This window comes from Rhinatrema bivittatum, chromosome 2 (assembly GCF_901001135.1).
Source record: "Rhinatrema bivittatum chromosome 2, aRhiBiv1.1, whole genome shotgun sequence".
Lineage (NCBI taxonomy): Eukaryota > Metazoa > Chordata > Amphibia > Gymnophiona > Rhinatrematidae > Rhinatrema > Rhinatrema bivittatum.
Window position 1 is genome coordinate 646,912,811 of NC_042616.1, and position 22,712 is coordinate 646,935,522.

The 22,712-nt window shown below is 44.2% G+C and overlaps 1 protein-coding gene across 1 annotated transcript in view; it reads left to right on the forward strand.

Annotated features, from left to right (window-relative positions):
- RAB2A (RAB2A, member RAS oncogene family) overlaps window positions 1–22,712 on the forward strand; it is a 232,645-nt gene that overhangs the window by 204,155 nt on the left and 5,778 nt on the right. The window contains exon 7 of the mRNA XM_029591354.1: window positions 14,577–14,645. Coding sequence (XP_029447214.1) covers window positions 14,577–14,645 — 69 coding nt within the window. The remainder of the gene's footprint in view (window positions 1–14,576; window positions 14,646–22,712) is intronic.

The window sequence follows — 22,712 nt, forward strand, 5'->3', positions numbered from 1 at the left end:
ATAGGCCCATATCCCTTCTCAATTATGACCAGAAATTACTGGCCAAAATACTGGCTGATCGGCTTGCTGTTATCCTACCCACTCTAATTAATGAACACCAGGTAGGGTTCGTCCGTAAGCGATATGCTCTGGCCAATATTCGCACGGTGTTGTCTGCTATGACTATCTGTCAACAAATGGCATCTCCCTACTTGGCTATTAGTTTTGACGCCGAAAAGGCGTTTGACCGAGTGGAATGGCGCTACCTCTTTTTTTGTGTTACATAAGATGGGTTTTGATGGATTTTTTATACAAGCTCTTAAATTACTTTATCAAGATCCACAGGCGCTAATTTGTGCTTACGGAGCCCAGTCTAGTCAGTTTTCAGTGACAAGAGGTACGAGGCAAGGGTGCCCGTTATCCCCCCTTTTATTTATTTTACAGTTAGAGCCCCTCCTATTAGCGATAGAAGGTGAGACCGCGATCAGAGGGGTACGCCTAGGACGGCGTATTTTTAAATGTGAGGCTTTCACAGATGATTTGCTGGTTTTCATTACCAGCCCGCATACATCCTTGGCCCCGTTATTGCACTTAATAGGTACTTTCGGGGGGTTTTCGGGATTAAAAATTAATGAAACAAAATCCTCTGCCTTTGCGTTTCCTAGCACTGTGCGAACTCAGTGGCCGGGTATCTTTCCTCTGAAGTGGGCAGGCGATACTATCCTTTACTTAGGGATATTCCTTCCTTCTGATCCAGACTTGATTTACCGGGTGAATGTGCCCAGATTAATTAACGACACTAAAAATTTAATGAAAATGTGTGGTAATCTTCCACTTTCTTTAAGTGGTCGTGTGAATCTGTTTAAAATGGTCATCCTGCCGAAATGGCTTTACCTTTTTCAAAATTTGCCCTTATGGTTGAAACGCCGAGACCTCGCTATCCTGAATAGTGCCATACGACGCTTTGTTTGGAGGGGAGGGAAATCCAGGATATCTCTGACCCGGCTACAGGCAGCTAGGGGGCAGGGAGGGTTGGGCTTTCCTGACCTGGCTTTGTATAATATGGCATGTAATTTACGGATCATCTGAGATTGGCTACTAGATCACTCCCACTTTACTTCTTTGATTTCGGACGCAGCAGTTACCTACCCCAGGACTCTTCCCTATGTTTTGCAGTCTCCGCCCGCACGCCTTTCCCCGTTTTTATCCCAGTCGGCACTGCTTAAGCCCCTACGCATGTCATGGGCACACTTGGTTAAAATTTTGAAGATCCCTAGAATATGTGCCTACTTTCTCCCACTTATGGGCAATGATGATTTTCTTCCAGGATCTCAATCGACAGCTTTCAGGACTTGGAAATCTAGGGGTCTGGTGTATGTGGGGCACCTGCTAAACCGGGAGGGACAACTCATAACCTGGGAAGAGGTTCACACGACATATGGCCTGAGTGTTTCACACATCTTCGCATACCTGCAAATACGCCACTATATCAATGCCTTACCGGCTGACACTAGACACCCTAATAATTTTACTGTTTTAGATAGTTCTGCAGTTTGAGAGTGCAAAAACTCCCTCTTTGTCTTCGTATTACAAGCACCTAAGTCTTGAGACTAAGGTAGAGGGATTTTCTCTTTTGACAACATGCTGGAATCGGGACGGGGATTTTATGGTGATGCACGTCATACTGCAGAAATGTTTCAGGCAAGCAGCCAGGATCTCACCTAACATGTATTTTTGAGAGTTGCAGTTTAAATTTCTTAGTAGGGCCTATGTGTCCCCTCAAGTGGCATATCAGTTAACCTTAACATCCTCAGCTGAATGTCCCAGATGTAAAGCCGCTCTAGGAACGCTATCACATGTTTTTTGGTCGTGCCCCCCAACGCATCGTTTTTGGCGCAAAGTGGCAGACCATATGGCGGATATGCTGGGGGTGGCCTTTCCTGTCTCCCCTATGTGGCTGTTATTTGGGTGTATATCTCCCCTCCGGATTAGAGATCCTGGCTCGCGCCTACTTTTACAGAAAGCAGGACTGGTGGGGAAAAAAGTAATATTGTCAGTATGGCGCTCTACTGATCCTCCCTCCTATTGGGCTTGGAGGAATCAATTCCATGCCTTGATGAATATGGAGAATTTGGCATCTCGAGAATCCCCGAGACACCGGCGACGATTTCTTCAGATTTGGAACTCATACTTACAACATCTGTCACCTCGGGCACGTAGACTGGTAATAAATGACTGATTATAGGTGACCTTGGATCTCTTGGAGTATAGAAGACTCTTTGGTATTGTAACGAATTCGTCTTTTCTGTTGGATCCAGCGGGGTACTGAGGGAGGGAGGGTAGGGGGTGGGAGGGATGATGGGGGTATATAATAAGGAGGTCCTTGGACCTGTGTGATATTTGTTCTATTGTATTCAGGTCAGAACCAAACCTGTTCCAATGTTGTAATTTAATTTTCTGTAAGAACAAAATACAAATTGTTTAACCATAGAATGAGGGTTCTTGCTGTCCGACAACGTGTGGTTTCGGGGTAGGGACACACCTTCTTAAAGGACCCTGTCGATGCCCCAGTTGTGCACAAATCTCCAGTCGAGCGCGCCAGACTTTGGAGGTCAAGATGGAGCACTTGTTTGCGTCGAAACGTTCTGTTCCATCGACTCCAGTTCAAGTGGCACCGACCGGAGGGGGCCTATCTACTTCGGAGACGCCCCACCAGGAACATCGTGGAGCGGGTGATCGTCCGTCACCAACCCCTTCAAAGGCATCAGTGTCATCATCCTCTGTGCCGGAGAAGAACCAGACCAAGCACCGAGGGGAAACAGCACCAACATGCGTCTCCGCCCGGTGCCAGCACCGATACCGCAGCGGCATCGACTTCCACCAAGCCGCCTGCGAAGAGAGCCCGGGGAGAGGAGCCCCCATCCTTCTCTGGACCCGTGTCCCCAAGGCATTCCCCACCGATATCTGTGACAGGTACTGAGCCTCCGCAGACCCCTGTGGAGGCTCCAGTTACGCCTAGCCTGCGTCCTACCCAGGCACAGTGTTGTCTACACCAGCCTTCAGGGAGGAGTTGGACAGATTAGTCCGTGCTGAATGCCCTTTGGGGCTTCCAGTCGCCAACGGCGCCGGCCCTCATACCAGTACCGGTGCCCTCTATGTTCGCACCACTCCTCGAGCGCTTGGACACCCTCATCAGTGACCTACTGACTTAGCCCGTGCCATCAGACACGCTGGTACCGAGTTGACCATCGAAGCCTCCACAGATCCAGAATACCATACCGGGTTCCTCGAAGGAGGAAGAGGCAACTTCTGGTCATATCCCAGCATGGGATCCACCGATGCCGGAGCCTGTTCCAGGGCCATCGGGACTGTCTGTGCCTAAGCGCACCTCATCCACCTTGGTGCCCTCTATGCTGGCACCGCCTCCTTTGAAGCCGGTGCTGCATCCATCAATGCCTTCTCGCCCTCTGGGCTTTAGCATTCTTCCTCCCTCAGGAATACCAGCAGGAGAGGAAGAAACTCTATGATCCATGGGAGGGAGGCATCCTCTGATCATTCCTCACAAGCTTTTGATGAATTGCTCTCAGAGCCTTCACCCCCGGAAGAAAGGCGTCGCTCTCCCCTGCCTCCTCTCAGGGACCTGCTTCGGCAGCTAGACTGAAGAAAAGAGGTTACTCAGAGCCCGTGATAGATACACTCCTCCGAGCTCGCAAGTTTTCCACATCCCTCATCTACGTAAGGATCTGGAGAGTATTCGAAGCCTGGTGCGACACTCACGGCACCAATCCACATGCGACCACTATTCCTGTTGTTCTGGATTTCCTGCAGGATGGGCTTCAGAAGGGTTTCTCCCTAAGCTCCATCAAGGTTCAGGTGGCTGCGCTGTCCTGCTACGGTCCCAGGAGGGATGGCAAGACCATTGCCACGCATCCAGATGTTTCTCGCTTCCTGAAAGGAGTCAAGCACATTCGTCCGCCACTGAAGTGGCCAGTGCCCCTGTGGAACCTCAACCTAGTTTTGGATTTCCTCGCGGGATCCACCTTCAGACCCCTTCGGGGCCTGTCTCTCCGTTCTGTAACTTTGAAGATGGTGTTTCTGCTGGCAGTGTGTTCTGCACGCCGCATCTCAGAGCTACAAGCGCTGTCCTGTCGTGATCCCTTTCTCAGAATCACGCCTGCGGCTATCCATCTTCGCACGGTTCCCTCCTTTCTACCTAAAGTGGTCTCACAATTTCACCTCAACCAAACCATATCTTTGCCTACCATGGCGGGTTTGAAGAAATGAGAAGAAGGGCGTTTACTATGCCTTCTCGACATCGGCAGATTGCTGCCCAGATACCTGGAATTGACACAAGAAGTACGAAAGACGGACCATCTGTTCGTCCTGCACAGCGGAAAGAAGCAAGGTGAAGCGGCCTCTCTGCCCACCATCGCCTGCTAGATTAAAGAAGTCATCAGAGCAGCTTACGTAGAGGCCGGGAAGTCACCGCCTCTACAAGTCAAGGCTCATTCTACCAGAGCCCAAGCAGCATCTTGGGCAGAATCCAGGATGCTGTCGCCTGCAGAAATATGTAAAGCGGCGACATGGTCCTCCCTCCATACCTTTTCCAGGTTCTACCGTCTGGATGTCCAGGCCAGGGAGGACACAGCATCTGCGAGGGCAGTCCTACACGGTCCTCAAGCAGCCTCCCACCCAGGCGGGGGAGTAAAGCTTTTGTACATCCCATTCGTTCTGAGTCCATCTGGCTACACGCTAGGAAATGTTGAGATTACTTACCTGATAATCTCCTTTTCCTTAGTGTAGACAGATGGACTCAGCATCCCGCCCCGGCTGCCAGTATACATGGGTTTCACTGATTCCAGGTAGGCCATGTCATTTCCTTACATAAGAGCGTCCCCTTTGCCAGGTGTCGACGCCTTCCGGTTGTGAATGCTGGTGGTCTCCAGCTCCTATCAATCGGTCAGGGGAATCCTGTTTCACTAATGCATTGATCGTCAGTACACATATATCCATAACAGCTTTTGCAAGGAAGATTACTGAGTTGCTACGCTTCCTGTGGGGGTATATATACCCGTGCTGATGTCAGATCCGTCTCCAACTGCTAGCACGAGCATACTATACCCATTCGTTCTGAGTCCATCTGTCTACACTAAGGAAAAGGAGATTATCAGGTAAGTAATCTCAACATTTAAATGGAAACATTTTTTCTCTTGGTATCAAATGAGGTTCGTGGGCCCTTTTGCCTGTGGCCCTAGAGATCTGCCTCAGTACTTATTCTTGTCCTCCTAGGGCTTCAGCACATCAGTGAAACTGCATCTTAGTGCTATAGCTGCATATCACCCTCAGATGGAATATAACTCTAAGTTCATCCCTTGGTGCCCAAGTTCATGAAAGGTTTGTGGCATACCAAATCTGTTTCAAAATCGCCTGTGTCTTGGGACCTCAAATTTGTCTTGACTCAATTGATGAAACCTCCTTTCAAACCATTGGAATCTATATCACTGAGATTTCTAATCACTAAGAAAATGTTTCTCATGGCTTATCACTTCAAGCTTTGGTCTTGTACTCACTGCATATTTGGTTATTTGACAATAAAATGGTGCTCTGTACCCATACAAAATTTCTTCCCAGTGTGGTTTCTGCTGTTCATCCATATCAAACTATTGTTTTGCTCATGGTTTTTTCAAAACTTCATGCGCATTAAAGAGAAGAGGCTCTCCACACTCTGGACTGTAAAAGGGCCTAGCTTATTGCCTGAAAAAGAATGCAACCTCGCAGTAAGGCTTCTCAGCTCCTTATTTCCTATGATCCCAAAAAAATGATTGCAGCAGTTGCCAAATGTACTATTTCCAACTAGCTAGCAGACTGTATTTTGCACTACTATGCGCTGGCTGGCCTCCTAATTACAGACTGTCAAGGCTCATCAATTCAGAGCCATGCTCATCTGAGATCTGTTTTGATTGAAGACATCTACAAAGTTGCAGCTTGGCTGTCTGTTCCCAGCTTCACATCTCACTACTATGTGGACAGTCATTTAAGAAATGACAGTAACTTCGGACAAGCACATCTGTGCAGCCTGTCCACTCTCCATGGGGGAACTGACTTGTTTTATTCAGTAAGTGCTCTATTGATAACTCTCTATTGATTTATTATCAATATACATTTTTAAAAAAGTCTACATTAACACAGAGCCTGAGTGTTTACAAGTAGCTACTAAAAGTGCTGCCACTGCGATTCAAGACCCAAAAGTTACTCTTACATTATGCAACGAGGGGTGGATGTGACTTTGGCATGGTCATAAGAATTTTTCTCTGGACTTTGATACTAATAAAATACAACTGGATAAATTTCCAGGTTGTCTAACATCATTTGAACATAAATTTGTACCACCAACTTTCTCTTTCGGACTTATTTTTAGGTCTCCTTTACTTTTTGACTTAATATATGCTTAATTCAAACTTTTTTGGTAATTTTCTTATTCTGTTTTTGTATTTGTTATGATTAGTATTGGATTTTTAAATGCTTTTATATGACTGTACCTCACCCTGAGTGTCTTGGCATTGGGCAAATAAGAAATATTAGAATGGGTCCCAAGGTGGTTGACTGAATTAAAAATGTGACTACAAAGGGTAGTGGTAAATGGAAGTCACCATAGAAAGAGAGGTGATTAATAGTGTGTCTCATGGATCAGTTCTGGGTCTGATTTTGTTCAGTATCTATGTGAGTGATATTGCAGAAGGGTCAGAAGAGTTTCTTTTTGCAAATGATACTAAGATCTGCAACAGAGTGGACACCCATAAAGGAGGAGATAAAATAAGAATTGATCTAGGAAAATTTGAGTATGCTTGAAGACTTGGGAGTTAAGTGCAGAGACCTACTTTGGGATACAGATATCCAAAGGAGCTGTATGCGATGGGGGATTAGAGACCGATGTTCAGAAGGTAGCAAAGTAGTGTGACACGGTGGTGAGTAGGGCCAGAGGATACCAGTCTATATAGAAAGAGGCATAGCCAGCAGGAAAACGTAGGTGATAATACCCCTGTACTGATGAGGCCTCACCTGAAGTACAATGTTGAGTTCTGGAAGCCATATCTCAAAAAGGATAGGGAGAGGATAGAAACCTCAATGGTATGGGGTCTCTACCAGAAGACTTCTGAGAAGAGACTAAATGTTATCCTAGAGGACAGGGGAGACATAATAAACTTCTAAGTATATGAAAGGTATTAAAATGCATATAAGACAAACCTTTTCCAATGGAAGGGAAGTTATAGAGCTAGGGGTCATGACATGAAACTCTAGTGTGGTCGACTCAGGAACAACATCAGAAAATATTTTGTCACAGGGTGGTGAATGCCTGGGATGCCCTCCCAGAGGAGGTAGTAAAGACAAAAATGACTGAATTCAAATGGGGCGTGGGATAGACGATCCATAATGATAAAAGGATAAAAATAAAGCATCGAGGTAACGTTAACGTTTCTGAATGTGGGTAACCTACAAAGAACAGCAGTTGAAGCCCCTGAACAAGGCAGTGAGGGATAACCTGCATGGAGCAACCCCTGAATAAGCGGCAAGGAGGTAATCTTCACAGGGTGGAATTTACAACCCTGAAGACCTTGCTGGGCACAATGGATTGGACCAGTTGGTCTGTATTTACCATCATTTACTATGTTCATGTTCTGCCAATTTCAGTGGGCAGAAGTCCTAGTCTTGTCATCTATGTTGCTATATTCAGCTCTGTCACTAAACAATTAAGCCAATTAAGAGGTGGCAGTATTCCAGACATGTTCTTATCTTCCCCCCAAATAGTTTAGGATTTCATACTTTCTTATATTTTATGCAACTGAAATTCTGCTTTGTACAACAGCAGTTCTAAATGGTAACACTTGCAAACATTGTGCAATATCAGAGACTTGTACATTATAAATTTTAAAAATGTTACCATGCACAAAAACTATTGCAAGTATCTCAAATTTTATGCAATTAGCACAAAGGACTGCTTTGTGGATTTATCACTGTTGTGCTTATCCACTATTTGTATTTATTCTTTATTGTGACTCTGAGATGGATAGTATAACTAGAGGTACGTGTTAGAAGTGGTATTATGATTCACAGAGCAGCCCGATCATTAAATGAAGGTTCAGAATATTGCTAGGATTTTACTTAATAAAAATATCTAGCACTGATTTGCCAATTCATCAGAAATAAGTTAATATTGTAATAGTTTTATTAACACTACATCAGGATCCAGAGAAAAGTAGGTCATTTTATAGTAGTAATACAAAATGTCTAGAAAATTGAATATGAAATAATACAATTTTTTTTCTTAAACATCAAATTGATTGTATAACACTTTTATCCAAAGTGCTGTACTACGTTAATAAATTCATGGACTAGAACAGTGTTTCCCAACCTTTTCAAGATCAAGGCGCACCTACATTAACAAAAAAGTTGTGTGGCACGCCACTCTCCACCGAGCAGACAGTGCCAAAATAATGAGGACTTTTATGGCCAAAATAAAAGCTAGAGAATTACTGAAAGCCTCATCACTCTTCCAAAATTTCAAACAGAGCGGAAGCGGAGATGCACCTGAACCCATCGCAATCTACAAGCTCCCTCTATAAATAAGTGCAGGATAAGGGAGAAGTCAGTGTGTGGGGGCAGCTAGCTCAGTTACTTGCCTTGGCTGCCATATGTAGCTGTCAGAGCTCCTCCACTGCTTCTGCTCTCAGTACTCAGTCACATCCCGTGCTCAGTGAATGCTCTATTTCACTCAGCCAGGGAATAGAACAGAGGCTGAACCAACTCAAGGGAGAAAGTTCAGGACAGGGAAGATATGGAGGCACTGTGTGCTACATGAAGTGAGGTCCAGCTATTTACCCTGCAAGCTGCCCATTAATTATCATACTCTAAGGCTCATGCTGTAACTAAGAAAAAAAAGGCAGCTCTCAAAAAGGAGCTCCAACAAATTTAAAAACCACCGTTGCAGTGAAGTGCTGAGAGCATAACCCAGGTGCAAGCCTGGGTATGAGCATCAGGGAGTGGTAACTTTTTTCCATGGCACACCTCATTTGAATCTGAAGGCTCTGGATTAGCATCTAGTCCAGTGGTCCCCAAACCTGTCCTGGAGGGCCACCAGCCAGTCAGGTTTTTGGGATATCTTCAATGAATATGCATGAGAGAGAATTTGCATGCACTGCCTCCATAACATGCAAATTTTCTCTCATGCATATTCATTGTGGATATCCCAAAAACCCGACTGGCTGGTGGCCCGCCAGGACAGATTTGGGGACCACTGATCTAGCCTTTCTCAGCATAATAAACTTTCTACTAGAGGAGTTTCAGCAGACTGGATTTTTGTTGCATTGTTACCATGATTTGGGATTAACTGCTGTAATCCTAAAAGTACTAGGGAATCTTTAAACTTCATAGAATAGACAATCTAGGTGGAGAGTTCTCAACTAGAGTCTCCAAGGGTAGCAGAGACATGGATTTCAGAATGTTTGAATTTGTCAAAGGAGTATACATTATGAATATACTTGGTACAGTTTTCTAGTTGAATTTGCTTATGTGATTACTTATGAAAACCAGCCCTGATTATGGTCCTTGAGGACTGTAGTTGGGAACTTCTGATCTAGGTTTAAAACACATTCTAGTGGCCCTTAGAAACAAAATTGCTGTGGCATTTGCTTAGTATTGACTTAGAGAGCTACTGTTTTATGTCATTGTCGCAAACTAGTTATTTTTTCAAAATCCTGGACAAGCAATGGCTTTCTGTTGCTGTAGCAAGGAATCTGCAAAAAAATGGGTGCTCCATGTTCTACACTTCATAACATATTTGCTTATGCTGTCATTAAAATAGCACATAATCGATCGTTTCATTTTTTCATCTTTTATAATGCTACCATGGTCATTAATATGAGTGTGTCAAATGCTGAATGAATTCTAAAACCCCTTTTTAAGAATTTTTTTTTTTGTTTGTTTTAAGGGCAGTCATATACGCAGACTTAGAACTTTGCATTTACATTTATTAAAATTTGTGAATTGCCTAACACAAAAGGCTAGGCGATGAATAACTTTACATACTTAATCATAAAATTGAAATTAAACAAAATATACAGAATCTTAAAATTAAAATAAACTAAAACATAGATCAAAAACAATGGCTCCATCTGATGTTTTACTGCTCTTATATAATTATCATCCAATTCTTTGTGAACTATTAAAAGCTATTACTCGTGTTATAAATTTTAAATCATTTTAGTAACCTCCTTTGTCATGACACATCTAGCTTGGAGTACTTGAAAACCACTTCTTACTGCATCATCACTGCAAGAGCTTCTTAAACTTGCAAACATACAAACTCACTTCTGTGATCAAATTCACTACCAAAAGTATATATTCAAAAAGTATTTATCTTCCTATGACTTCAGTGTCTCAAATATATATAGAATTCTTTCATAAATGATGAAATTCCTGACAAACTTCCAAACTGATTGTTTCAGCATCTCCACAAGCCTGCTTCCAAGGCTTCTTTATTGCCACTAACTTTTTTTTTTTCTTTTCATCTACCAATTTCTGTGCACCAGTGGTTTAGGCATAGCCATGCTGACCAGTATGTATTGGACCCTCTGGGAAGGGCCTCAGGGATTCTAGATATTTCAGTGGGTCTGACTGCACGTAGTCTCATGCCATAAGTTTAGTCATGCCTTGTCTTCTGTCATATCCAAAGGCACAACAGTGGTCATAAAACTCCACTTATAAGGTATTTGGTTACTCATATATGACCCTGTAGTGGATGCTTAGAATAACAAATGCTCCAAACCAAGCCATCAACACCACTTTCTGCATGTCTGGGTATGTCCTATCGATAGCATATGTTACTTCCTGGAAGAGCGTACCTGAAGAGGCTGGATAGCCATATGAAGGTTGAGTCAAGGTCAGTAAAGCCAGGTCTAACTTGGGAGGTGTCCTTGGCATGGAGTTGTTACTGGAGCAGGAACATCTGATCCAGTAACAGAACACTGGAGAAAGACTGCAGAACATGAACAAAGCCAGATGAGCAGAGTTTCTGGAGGATGTATCCTAGGAATCATTTGTACCATCAAAGATGTGTATCTCTTTATATACTTATCAGTAGAGACATGCCCTGTCCTGAACCATAGACCTTCTGAGGGCTTATCTACCCAGCAAATGGAGGGTATATATTCCCTGAATCTGAATCTCCCTTGGCTCCTCTGCATCTTCCTGGTCTCTGCCTTTTAGGATCACCAGTTCAAGCCCCACTAGTCTGACACTCTATATTCTTTGAAAGTCTGCTATTCTAGCCTTACCACCATAGCTTCTATGATCTCATGAGATCAGATCCCAAGATAGTATTTTATTTTTTTTAGGGGAATGCACTTAATTTTTATTTTTTCATTTTGTTTTTCATGTCTTTTTTTGTTGTGTGATTTATCTGGTTTCTTTTTATTTGAAACCATGCAAATGAACAAAACAGAACTCCCTTCTCTCATCAGAAGCCTCAAAAATTAAAACAATTCAAGGACTCCTGGATCTGCCCCATCCCATCATTGGTCTTTGAATTCCAAATTAGGCAAGAGTGATTTCCAGTGACTTCTGTTTCATTGGGGCAGTATTTTAAAATGGCACCATTTTGAAATACTGATCTGGCAGAACAGGAGCAACTGGGGATCACTTCTGCCCCATTTTGATTTCAAAGATCAATAGTGGAGTGGGGGCAGGTACAATGAACCTTGAATTTTTAAAATTTTTGCAGCAGGGGAGCTTGGGCTAAGTCTGGTGGCTGTTCAGTGAGGAAAATGAAAAACAAATACAACTTTTTTTTGTTTGTTTTCCATTCAAAATTAAACAAAGCAGGACATTTTTTTTATGCCCTATTTTGTTTCAAATGAAAGCACATCCCTAATGTTTTAGACCAAGTGAAAGCTCTGGGTTTGTCCTCTTCTACATATTTTAGTACTGTATATAGTTCTGTTCATTTACCTGACCGCTGCGATGGTCAGGGAGTTCAGATCATTATCTGCCCTTGCAGAGAGTTCAAAAGAATCATTATCTGTGTTCTCCACGCACACAGATAGTTTATTTCCGGAGCCTATGCTCCTGGAGAGGTCGGCCCTTCTGTAATAATCCATAACTTGTCTTAATGAATAAGTTTTATTAGTAAAATGCAAGAAATGAATATATAATTAGTCTCTTAGAAGCATAGTGCATCTAACGGTGACGTACTACCTAGCCTGTTCTGCTCTCTCTCTTCTTCCCTAATACAAGATACATTATTGTCTTATATACATGTATGGCTGACAGCGTTTTTTTCTCTTTTGTTTTGGGATGGCTCCCTTATTTGGAGTGGAGAATTACTGAAACCTTTACCTAAACTAATGATGTCAAAATACTGTTATCTTGGTACACTCTCTTCTTTCCCTGCTCAGTAGCTAGGCCTTGAAGCGTCAGCAAGTTTCTACACCAACTGCTTCTGCTTCTCCACCCAAGGTCTGCCTTGCCTGCTCATAAAAACAAAACACGTTCTTTTCCCGTCGATAGCAGGGCTGAATTAGCCATGCTGTCTGGGAGCGTCTTGTGACGGGTCAGTAGGCAGAGTTTTCTCAGTTAGTACTGAGTTTTGAACTCTGTACGGCTGCGCGGTGAGCTTCCCACGCAATTGCCTTGTTATCTCAGTCTCTTTTTTTTCCGCGAGCAGTCTGCACATGGGGTTTTTCTCCTCTTCGTCTCTGAAGAGATTTTTCTCAATTTTTTTGTTTTTTCTATATTTATTCTGGGCAGTGATGGCTCCTAAGCCATCCGGATTTAAGTACTACCAATGCCCTCTCAAGGCAGGAAGAAGGGGGCAGCAAAACTTACTCCCATGTCTTATAACAAAAATGGCTCTTCCCCCCCCAAAACTCCTTAACACTAGAAGATGCTGCAAGAGGTCACCCCCATTTCTCTTGCTTCCTTGAAAGGTTATAGTGGGGAAGATCTTCCCTATCTTGGGCCTCCCAGGAAGGGTTCCCAATGCCTTCACCCCCAAGCAACACCTAGGAGTCTGTCTTCTTACAAAGAAAAATCTTCAAAACCCAGAAAACAACCCAAGAACAAAGCCAGCCAGTAAGTGGCCTGAAAGGGTTGTTCCCCAACCTAGCCCAGGAGCTACACGCATATTTGATAGCTGAGTCCAATGGTAGGCCCAAAAATCAATGAAGGCAAAGCTCCAACACCATGTCTAACTTCCAAACCCAAACTGTACTACCCCCAGAGCTCTCAGGGGAGAGCTGCTTTTGTTAACTCACCAGGAGGACGGCCATTCCAGCGCACTCAAAGGGAGGGGCTGCATTTGAATGGTAACCACCCCTTCTCTAACCTACACTGCTCTTTCCTTAGAAAATGGAGTTACTAAGGGCACTATTGGTAATGAACCCAAGGGGTCATTGCACTAGAGAAAACAGAAGTAATGAGCTAAAATTGTAGCAAGGGAGACATAGGTTATATACCTTAGGAAGAACTTTCTGACTATAATCTACTATTGAACAAATTAACTAGGAAATTTTAGGAACAGATTTGGCAAGCATTTGTCTAGGATGGTTTAAGTACAGTGAATCATGCTTGGAGGTAAAAGATATGCTAGATAACCTCTTGAGGTTCCTTCCATGCTTTTTTGTTTTCTATGATTAATATTAATGTGATTATTAAATACTGGAACTGTTTGAGATCACAGGCAGCATAGTATTTCATGTACATATTTTGGTATTGCCTCATACACTGATGTATAACTCTACTGTACTTGCTAAAGACAGGGCAGGTTAAAGGGATGCTGAGAGTAGGTTTGGTAACATGCAAGTACATAATGTTTGCAGTCCTGGTACAGCACCTAAGAGATGGAAATTGAACGTAATAGACTCAGTAGCTTTTCTATGGGACCCTGTTTAGCAGAAAAGGCCAATCCTTTTGCATGAATTAGTGTTCCTTTGCTGCTGTCACGCTTTTTGTAAAGAAATATCAGTCAATATACTTTAGCACACCATGGCCTGAAACATGTAGGAGGAATAGCCTAGTGGTTAGAGCAGTGGGCTATGAACCAGCAGACCAGGGTTTGAGTTCTGCTGTCACTACTTGTGACCTTGGGCAAGTCACTTTACCCTCCATTGCCTCAGGTACAAACACTTAGATTGTAAGCCCTCTGGGATAGGGAAATACCTACAGTACCTGAATGTAAACCGGTGTGATCTCTCGATTGAGATCGAATGTCAGTATATAAAAATAATAAATAAATAAATTTGCTGCTTTTTTTTTTTTTTTTTTTTTTTAAGTCCAAAACACAACAAAATTGATAGCAACAAATAATGGTAGGACAAAATTTTTGTTTGAGATTTCCAATTTCCTCAGCCCTGAGTGTGTCCCTTTAGAACTAGTTGCTGGTATTTCTTGTGTTGAGGCAGATTTTTGTTCCAAGTATAGATTTATGTTCGGACCATCTGTATTATGCTGCTAGCTGATGGGGCTTTTTGCCTTGTGAAGAAAAAAAAACACTTGTTTTCTCATTTATTGTATTGCCAACATATTTTTCTCTTTTTATATTGTAGGCATTTATTAATACAGCAAAGGAGATTTATGAGAAAATTCAAGAAGGCGTCTTTGATATTAATAATGAGGTAATTCTCTCCTTTTGCTTTGAAGGTTTCCACGCATTTGTGATAAAATTACAAAGATAGATACATTTTCATTCTACATGTAAAATTATTGAACTAGGCTAGTCTATTGAAAATGAAAAGTGGGTAAAACCCAATTGTATAACTGTGAAATCTGTAGGTTAGATGTATGCAATAAAATGTGTATGGTTTGGGAAAAAAACTGGCATGAAATATATGAAATAAGACCAGTCTGACACATTTCAGCAGTCTCCATGGCTTTTTGTCAGTATTTGTGCTAATTTTCCTCTTGATAGCACTTCACTTAGGTTTTTCTCTTGCAGGCGACTTTTCTTTGACGAGAGAATTTTTTCCATCTTTTGATTTTGCATCAATAGATTTTCTTACCGTGTCAGAAAAGCAGGCCGGTGTCTTCAAATTCTTTTCAAGTGCATATGAAAGATGTTTGATAAAGTATGTTACATCTGCATTGGAAGGACCACAACATTGATGGCTGTGAAATCTGTTTCAGGATGTCATCCTGAACGATTTGATCCTGACAGGACAGGCTCCATTTTTCCTTAGCAGTGAATTTATGCTGGTGGCCCCCCATACCTCAGAAGTAGTCATCCTCTTCAGCCCCATTCCAGGACCCAAGATTTGGACTTGGATTTTAGACTGAAATTACTCACCTTTTCGAAATCCAAGTCCAAGGTGTTACAATAAGAGGCAGTAGGTAGTTCCCTGACCCAGAGCCCTTTAAATCTAAGGTAGTAATTTTCAAAGGAAAATGTAAATGTAATATACTATCATAGCAATTTACAAAAGCCCATTTTACGCAGGTAAAACTGGTTGAAAGTTCAATAGCTTCAAGAAGCTTTGAGCATGCCCTACTGGTCATCATAGGTATTGTTAGATACCTAAACAGGCCCATAAGCTTTCCTTCCCCCCCACTGAGATTTTGATAACTCAATCATGATTAGAAGCTTCTTCTGCCCCCAAGAACAATTCTACAAAAGCATAATTGCAAATCATACAAATGATTTTTCTATGTTCCCATACAGCTATCTGTAGACAGAAGAACCTTCTATGTAACAAAGAAACCCCAGACCAGTTTCAACCATCTAGTAAAATGACCACTAAAATGATAGCATCAATCAATAAAAATTATTCTATAAGTAGTGAAGTCTGGGGTTTTCCTAGCTTCCAGACACATGGATTCAGGACCTCAGTGGGTTATGTACCTCTACCAGCAGATGGAGACAGAGCAAACTGACTTCACAGTATACACCTGCAGTGACATCAGCCTGCCAGTATTCTCCATCTCCAGCAGATGGTGGATGTGCATTTCCCTACTGAGGATTGCTTCAAATTTTAAAGGAGAATGAGACTTGTTCTGCCCCACTGTCCTGCGGTGATGCCAAATGGTCCTTCCCCCAGTTGGGAATTCTTGAGGTGATTTCCATGATCTCTGATGCATTCCTTGGTCCAGTAGCTGGTTTCTTCAGCCGGCGTGGACTTAGCTGATTAAAGCAGCTGAAAGGCAGCTGGTGCAGGAAACCGAGCACGGCAGTGACAGTATATGCCCTCACAGCCGGAGATAGTCTCTGCACTCAGCCGGGAAGGGCTGAGCTCATGTAAAGTTTAAAAAAAAAAAAAAAAAGAGAAGAGTAGAAGGGTTGTTATACACCTTCCTCCAGTCATCATGCTCAGCATGCCATTCCGACATTTGTACCTACTCCCGTGGGAGGTTAAGGAACTTGGGCAGCCTGGTGAATTGAGCAGCCCGGGTAGGCTAGGCCCCATTACGCTTTCTTTTCTGTGTGCTGTGTGAAAGGGCGCAACGGCATTTTTGCATGCTTTATTCCTGCACATTAGGCTGCCCTCTATAGAAACATTGGTGCATGCATCTGTCTGTGCGTCAGAGTTGTGCACCCAGTTTCTTTTGGGCGTGCTAACCCGTGTGCACAATCTGGGACACATTGGTCACACGCTCATGTTTAGCATGGTGACAATACACCTAGTTTTGCGACACATAGCCTTGGGATGCCTAAATTTTGTGTCCCTAAATTTTACAGCGTGAATTCCGCTGGACACACATCTTCAGTTGCCTGTTAAGGATACTGACGGATTAGTTGTGCCTGTGGCTAAGAAACCTACATGCCTTTCCCTCTTTGCTGCCTACCATATTTGGGCATCTCAGCCTGGAGTGTCCTCTAACTTGTGCCAGCGCTGCTTAGAGGCTGAGGGAGACTTATCTTTCTCTGATTTTACTAAGCCTGGTTCTTCCCAGCCTGATGGCCTGATTAAGGACATGTCAGGAGGGTCACCTGACCTTGGAACTCCCCTAACTGGTTCGTCATCAGGGGACAGTAGCTCAGTGGGTGCAGCATATGTGCCTTCTGGTTTGGCATGGATCCTTCTGCCTTTTCTCGGGTAGAATTTTTTTAAGGATTGCAATCCTTTCTTTAGGCACAGTCCTTAGCCCTGTCCTGTCAGGTTAGATTTGCAGGCGGTGGCCTCTCACTCATCCCGTACTACTGTTAAGCACTGAAGTACACCTACATTGGCAGCAGGTCCTCCTGATAGGAATCCAGATGGTATTGGTGATGACTATCCTGACTCTCTGGGCGATGGGGAAATTCCTCCAGGACTAGAACCGTATAGGACTATATTGCAGTTCTTTCATAGAGATGAACTACCGGCTCTGATTTCCCAGATGTTGAAGGTGCTTGGGAGTACCTGGGACAGATTCCATGTCAGAGCCAAAAAAAAATCCAATTTTGGTTTCTTTGTATAAAGCCTCTTGTTTTTTTCCCTGTTTATCGAGGCAATTCAAGAATTGATTGATCTTGAGTGGGATGCTCCGGAAGCAAATTTCAAAGGGGGTCAGACTTTGGAAGGCCTGTACCCCCTGGATCCAGTGGTGAGAGAGCATCTGCATTTTTCAAAAGTGGATGCGCTTGTCTGTGCTGTCTCTATCCCCATGGAGGGGAGGATTGGCCTTGAAGGGTGTGCACGATAAGATTGAGGCCTTCCTTAAGCAAGCATTTGAAGCAGTGGCAATGACCTGGCAGATAGCTTCTTGTTGTTCCCTGATGGCTTGCTCTTGTTTTCAACCTCTGGAGTGAATTCCAGGGCAGTTGTGGATCCAGCTGCCTTTTTAGCAGATATGGGCTGCAATTTGGTCCGCACCTCAGCCATAGAGAGGTGGCTTCAGTAATAGCGGCCAGGTATCAGTTATGGCTGAGAAATTGGTCGGCCAATGCAACCTCCAAGGCTAATCTTACGAAATTGCTCTTTAAAGGCTTGCTCGTGTTTGGGAGCAAGTTGGAGAAACTAGCCAGTAAGTGGGGCGAATCCCCTGTTTCTCAGTTGCTGGAGGATAAGAAGTAGTCGCTGTGCCCCTTTGGCATGAGAGCTCGAACCAGGGGTTCCAAGCATTTTCGGCCCTACAGATGAGCGGCCTTTCAGAGGACTCAACCTTTTGGTAGGTCTCAGTCCTTTTGTCCCAGGCAAGGCGTGGGCTCGGGTAGTAGAACCTTCCGAGCCTCCCAATGAAGGCTTATCAACCCACCCCCAGGAACAGGAGACAGGGGCACCATTCTCTCTTTTATCAGAGGTGGGTTGAAATCACATCGGTTCAGTCGGTCCTGGAGGGTGATATGAGAGGAATATACGCGGGAGTTTCACAGTGTTCCTTGGGACAGGTTCATAGTGTCTCTCTGCCTTTCCCTACCACTTCCCACAGAAGAAGCAGGAAGTGGAGCGTACATTGTCAAGGCTCCTCAGCCTGTGGTCCCAATATCCTTGTCTCAAGAAAGTACGGGTCGGTAGTCCATTTATTTCATTGTGCCTGAGAAGGAGGGCTCCTGTCATCCCATCCTGGATCTCAAAGGGTTCAACTTCATATGGGTGATTCATTTTCACATGGAACATTGCACTTGGTGATAATGGCAGTGCAGTTGGGGGAATTTCTGACCTTGGATCTGTCTGATGTGTATCTCCATATTCCCATCCAATGGAGCTCCAGTGTGTTTTGCATTTTGTGGTGTTGGGGTGCTATTACCTGGCCACCACTCCCAGAACTTTTTCCAAGGTTATGGTGGTGGCGGCGGCGGCAGAGTTGAGAGAGGATGGGATCCTGGTACACCTGTATTTGGATGACTGGCTGATTTGGGCCATGTTTCTGGAAGAGAGCCGCTTGGTGACCTACAAGGTGATCTCCCTGTTGCAGGAGCTTGGTTGGGTGGTGAACTAGCCAAGAGCAGTCTTCAGCCATCTCAGTCATTGGAGTATCTGGGTGTTTGGTTCGACACGAAACAAGGCAAACTTTTCCTACCAGAAGCTTGTATTCAGAAGTTGATAGCACAGGTGTCTCTTGATGAATCTTATAAATCTGACAATGTTGTCCTATCTGCAGCTACTCGGTTTGATGGCAGCAACACTTGAAGTGGTGCCGTAGGCGAGAGTGCATGTGTGTCCTCTTCAGTGCTCTCTGCTGTCTCGTTGGAGCTCACAGTCTCAGGACCATTCGATTCAGCTCCACCTGCAGATGGAAGTCTGCTCTCACCTCTAGTGGTGGTTGCAAGTGGATCTAAGAAAAGGAGTTTCCCTGAAATCGCCAGACTGGTTGGTACTCATGACTGATGCAAATCTCCAGGGTTGGGGAGCTCACTGTCAGGAACTAACAGCACAAGGGTGCTGGAGTATGGAAGAGTCTCTCCAGAACATCAATGGCTGGAAGCCCGGGTGGTACAGTTGGCATGCTTGCAGTTCAGCGGCAGACTGCAGGGTCGAGAAGTCCAGGTAATGTCGGACAATGAAACTACAGTGGCTTACATCAAGCAGCAGGGAGGAAGCAAGAGCCAGCAAGTGTCGCAGGAATGCATCTTCAGGAGATCTCTGCCTCGCACATTGCAGGAAAAGACATTGTAAGAGCAGACTTTCTCAGCAGGCACAGTGTGGACCCAGGAGAATAGGTATTGTTGACGGGGCATTTCAGTTGATAGTGGATCGCTGGGGCCTTCTCACAATGCAAAAGTTCCTCGATTCTTCAGTTGCAGGAGAGATGTAAAGTCCTTGGGTATAGATGCTCTCATGCAGGACTGGCCAGAGGACAAACCGCTGTATGCCTTTCCCCTGTGCCCTTTTTTGGGCAGGATAGTTCAGAGGGTCACAGAGGGATGATGCTTTTGGTGGCACCGGATTGGCCCATGAGACCATGATATGCAGATCTGTGAAAGCTTCTGGTAGACTCCCTCCTCCAATTTCTGGTGCACAGGAATCTGTTGCCGCAGGGATCTTTTTTTCATGAAGATCCAACTCCGTTTTGTCTTATGGTATGGCCCTTGAGAGAGCTCACTTGCTAAAGCATGGATATTCTTCTGCAGTGAATGCCACCTTACTACAAGCAAGGAAGTTCTCCACTTCTTTAGCCTATGTGTGGATTTGGTGAGTATTTGAGGCTTGGTGTGAAGATTGAGAAGTGCTTCCTTGTTCAGTTAAGATCCTGCTCATTTTGAAATTTTTGCAGGATGAATTGAATAAAAGATTGGCCCTTAATTCCTTGAAGGTACAAGTAGTGGCTCTTGCCTGTTTCAGGGGTCAGGTGAATGGTGAATCCTTATCGACTCATCCAGATGTGGCCCATTTCTTGAGAGGAGTGATAAATCTTCATCCTCCCTTGCGGTTACCTATACCCTTGTAGAGTTTTAATCTGATTTTGGATTTCTTGGCGAGCCCTATGTTTCGACCAATGCGTAGCCTTTCCTTGCAGTTACTGACCATGAAACTTTGTTTTTGGTGACGATATGTTCTGTGTGTCTAATTTCTGAGCTGCAGGCCTTGTCTTGCAGGGAGCTATTCCTTCCTTCATAAGAACATAAGACTCCAGCAGCAGTACAGCTGCATACTTTTCCTTTTTTGCCAAAAGCGGTCATAGATGTTCACTTGAATTGGTCTTTTTCCCTGCTGTCTCTGGATAGAGAAAGAGATGCAGAGGAATATAGCCTGTTACGTCCCTTGGATGTCAAGACATTTATTGAGGTATCTGGAGGTTTCTAAACCTTTCCAAAAGACGTATTGCCTGTTTGTCCTTAATGGAGGAGGTAAACAGGTCGAGCCAGCTTCACAGGCTACAATAGCTCTCTGGATTAAGGTGGTAGTTACGGCTGAGTATTTGGCTGCTGAAAAGCCGTTACCTATTCAAGTTAGAGCTTATTCCACTAGGGCTCAGGCAGTGATGGGCAGAGGTTAGATTGTTGTCTCCCATCGACATTTGCCGAGCTGCAATGTGGTCCTTCTTTCAAACCTTTTCCAGTTATCGTATGGATGTGCAAGCCCAGCAGGGTGCAGCCTTTGCACGTTTGGTTTTTGACTGGACCATGGGCAGCTTCCCACCCTATTCAGGAGTAGCTTGGGTACATGGCACTGGTCCTGAATCCACCTGTCTGAGTGCTAGGAAAAGAGACATTACTACTTACTTGATAATTTCCTTTTCCTTAAACCAGACAGATGGATTCAGCTTCCTGCCCTTGGCTGCTGAATAATTGTATCATGGTCCTCCTGAGAGGCTACGTGTTCCAGGGGTGATAGTTTTCTCTGAGGCTTCAAAAGTTAATTAGTATCTTCCAAGTAGGAGCTCTGGGAGACCGTATGCCCAGTGTGCATTGGCAGAAGCATTGACATCGAAGGATCAGGATGGCACCACTGGTGAGTCGATGACACTGATGCCCCCTTGATCAAACAGTAAGTTCAGGACTATGTCCGTAACTGATGCAGGAGAGGGGTAATTCTGACATCGGCCATGAATTCCCCAAGTGCTCCTGTGAGGAGGGAGAGCTCATCCTCGTCTCAATCCTGGGAATCTCACTAGGCTCCAAGGACCCAAGATAATTCACCTCTGATGCCCTGGATGAAGTGCCTCCCATCCTGCCTGCTGGCCTGTCCTGGCAGGGCAGTCTGAGGATGAGCTGGAGAGCAAGCTTCAGGCCCAAGGCATGGGAGTAATCAGTAGTGGCTGATGCACCAATGGTGAGGTACCCCAAAGACATCTGATGCCTATGCACAGACAAGTGCCAGTGCACTCATGGGGATAGCCAAATACTGTGGCACCATCAAAATCAAGTGCACCTGTGCCAGTGGCAATAGACACACCCCAAATCGACATTGGATGCTATATTTTGATGAGTGAGCCTACGGTAGCAGGTATCAAGCACAAGTCACAGAATGAGTGAGATCCTGCCTATTTCTGGTCAGGATGGGGTTATCCAGGGAGTGAGGCTTTGAGTCAGAGCTGTGATTCACCATCTCCAAGGGAATCAGAGGTCTTCTCTAAATCTCCTCTGATAGCTTGTGATCTTGGTTCTCTGTTACTAAGTTGCTCCCAGGAATTTTGCTTTCCTGAGATCACTGGAGTGGAAACTTTACTAGGGACTATGTAGTCAGCCAAAGGGTTGTCAGAGCAGCTCCTTCCATGCTCTCTGACTCACTAGAGTAGCAAGGAGAAAAAGGGCTGCAAAGCAGAATTGCAGGATCTGTTAGACCCCCTAATATTTTTAGTACTAGATATTGGTGAACTCCTTTATTGGAGGCAGTGGTGGCTTAGTGTTATGGTCACCACGTGCCCTCTCCACTGCCATTACAGCCCAACTGTTCACAGCCATGGACTCATGGGTGAGGCATAGTAGTGAAGGGACAAGCTTTTCCCTTGACCTCTCAACACTATCAGCAGCTTGCTCCTTACTCTCATGAAAGAGAACAGAAGGCACAAAGACTATAGCATAGCCCATCTGAAGTCCAGCTTGGGATTTTGACTGGATTTGGGGAACATTGTCCAGATCCCAGTGTAGCTGCTGTAATATCTCGAGTCTTAATTCATCAGATTTAAATAATTATTGGCCCATTTCTTCACTGCCTTTTCTAGCCAAACTGATTGAAAGTGTCGTTCTTATTCAACTTACTAACTTCATTGAGATCAATCAGGTATTGGATCCTCAACAATTTGGTTTTAGGAAGTTTCTTAGTTCAGAACTTTTTACTGTCCTTAACAGATACCTGAATCAAGGCCTCTTCTAAAAGTAATACATG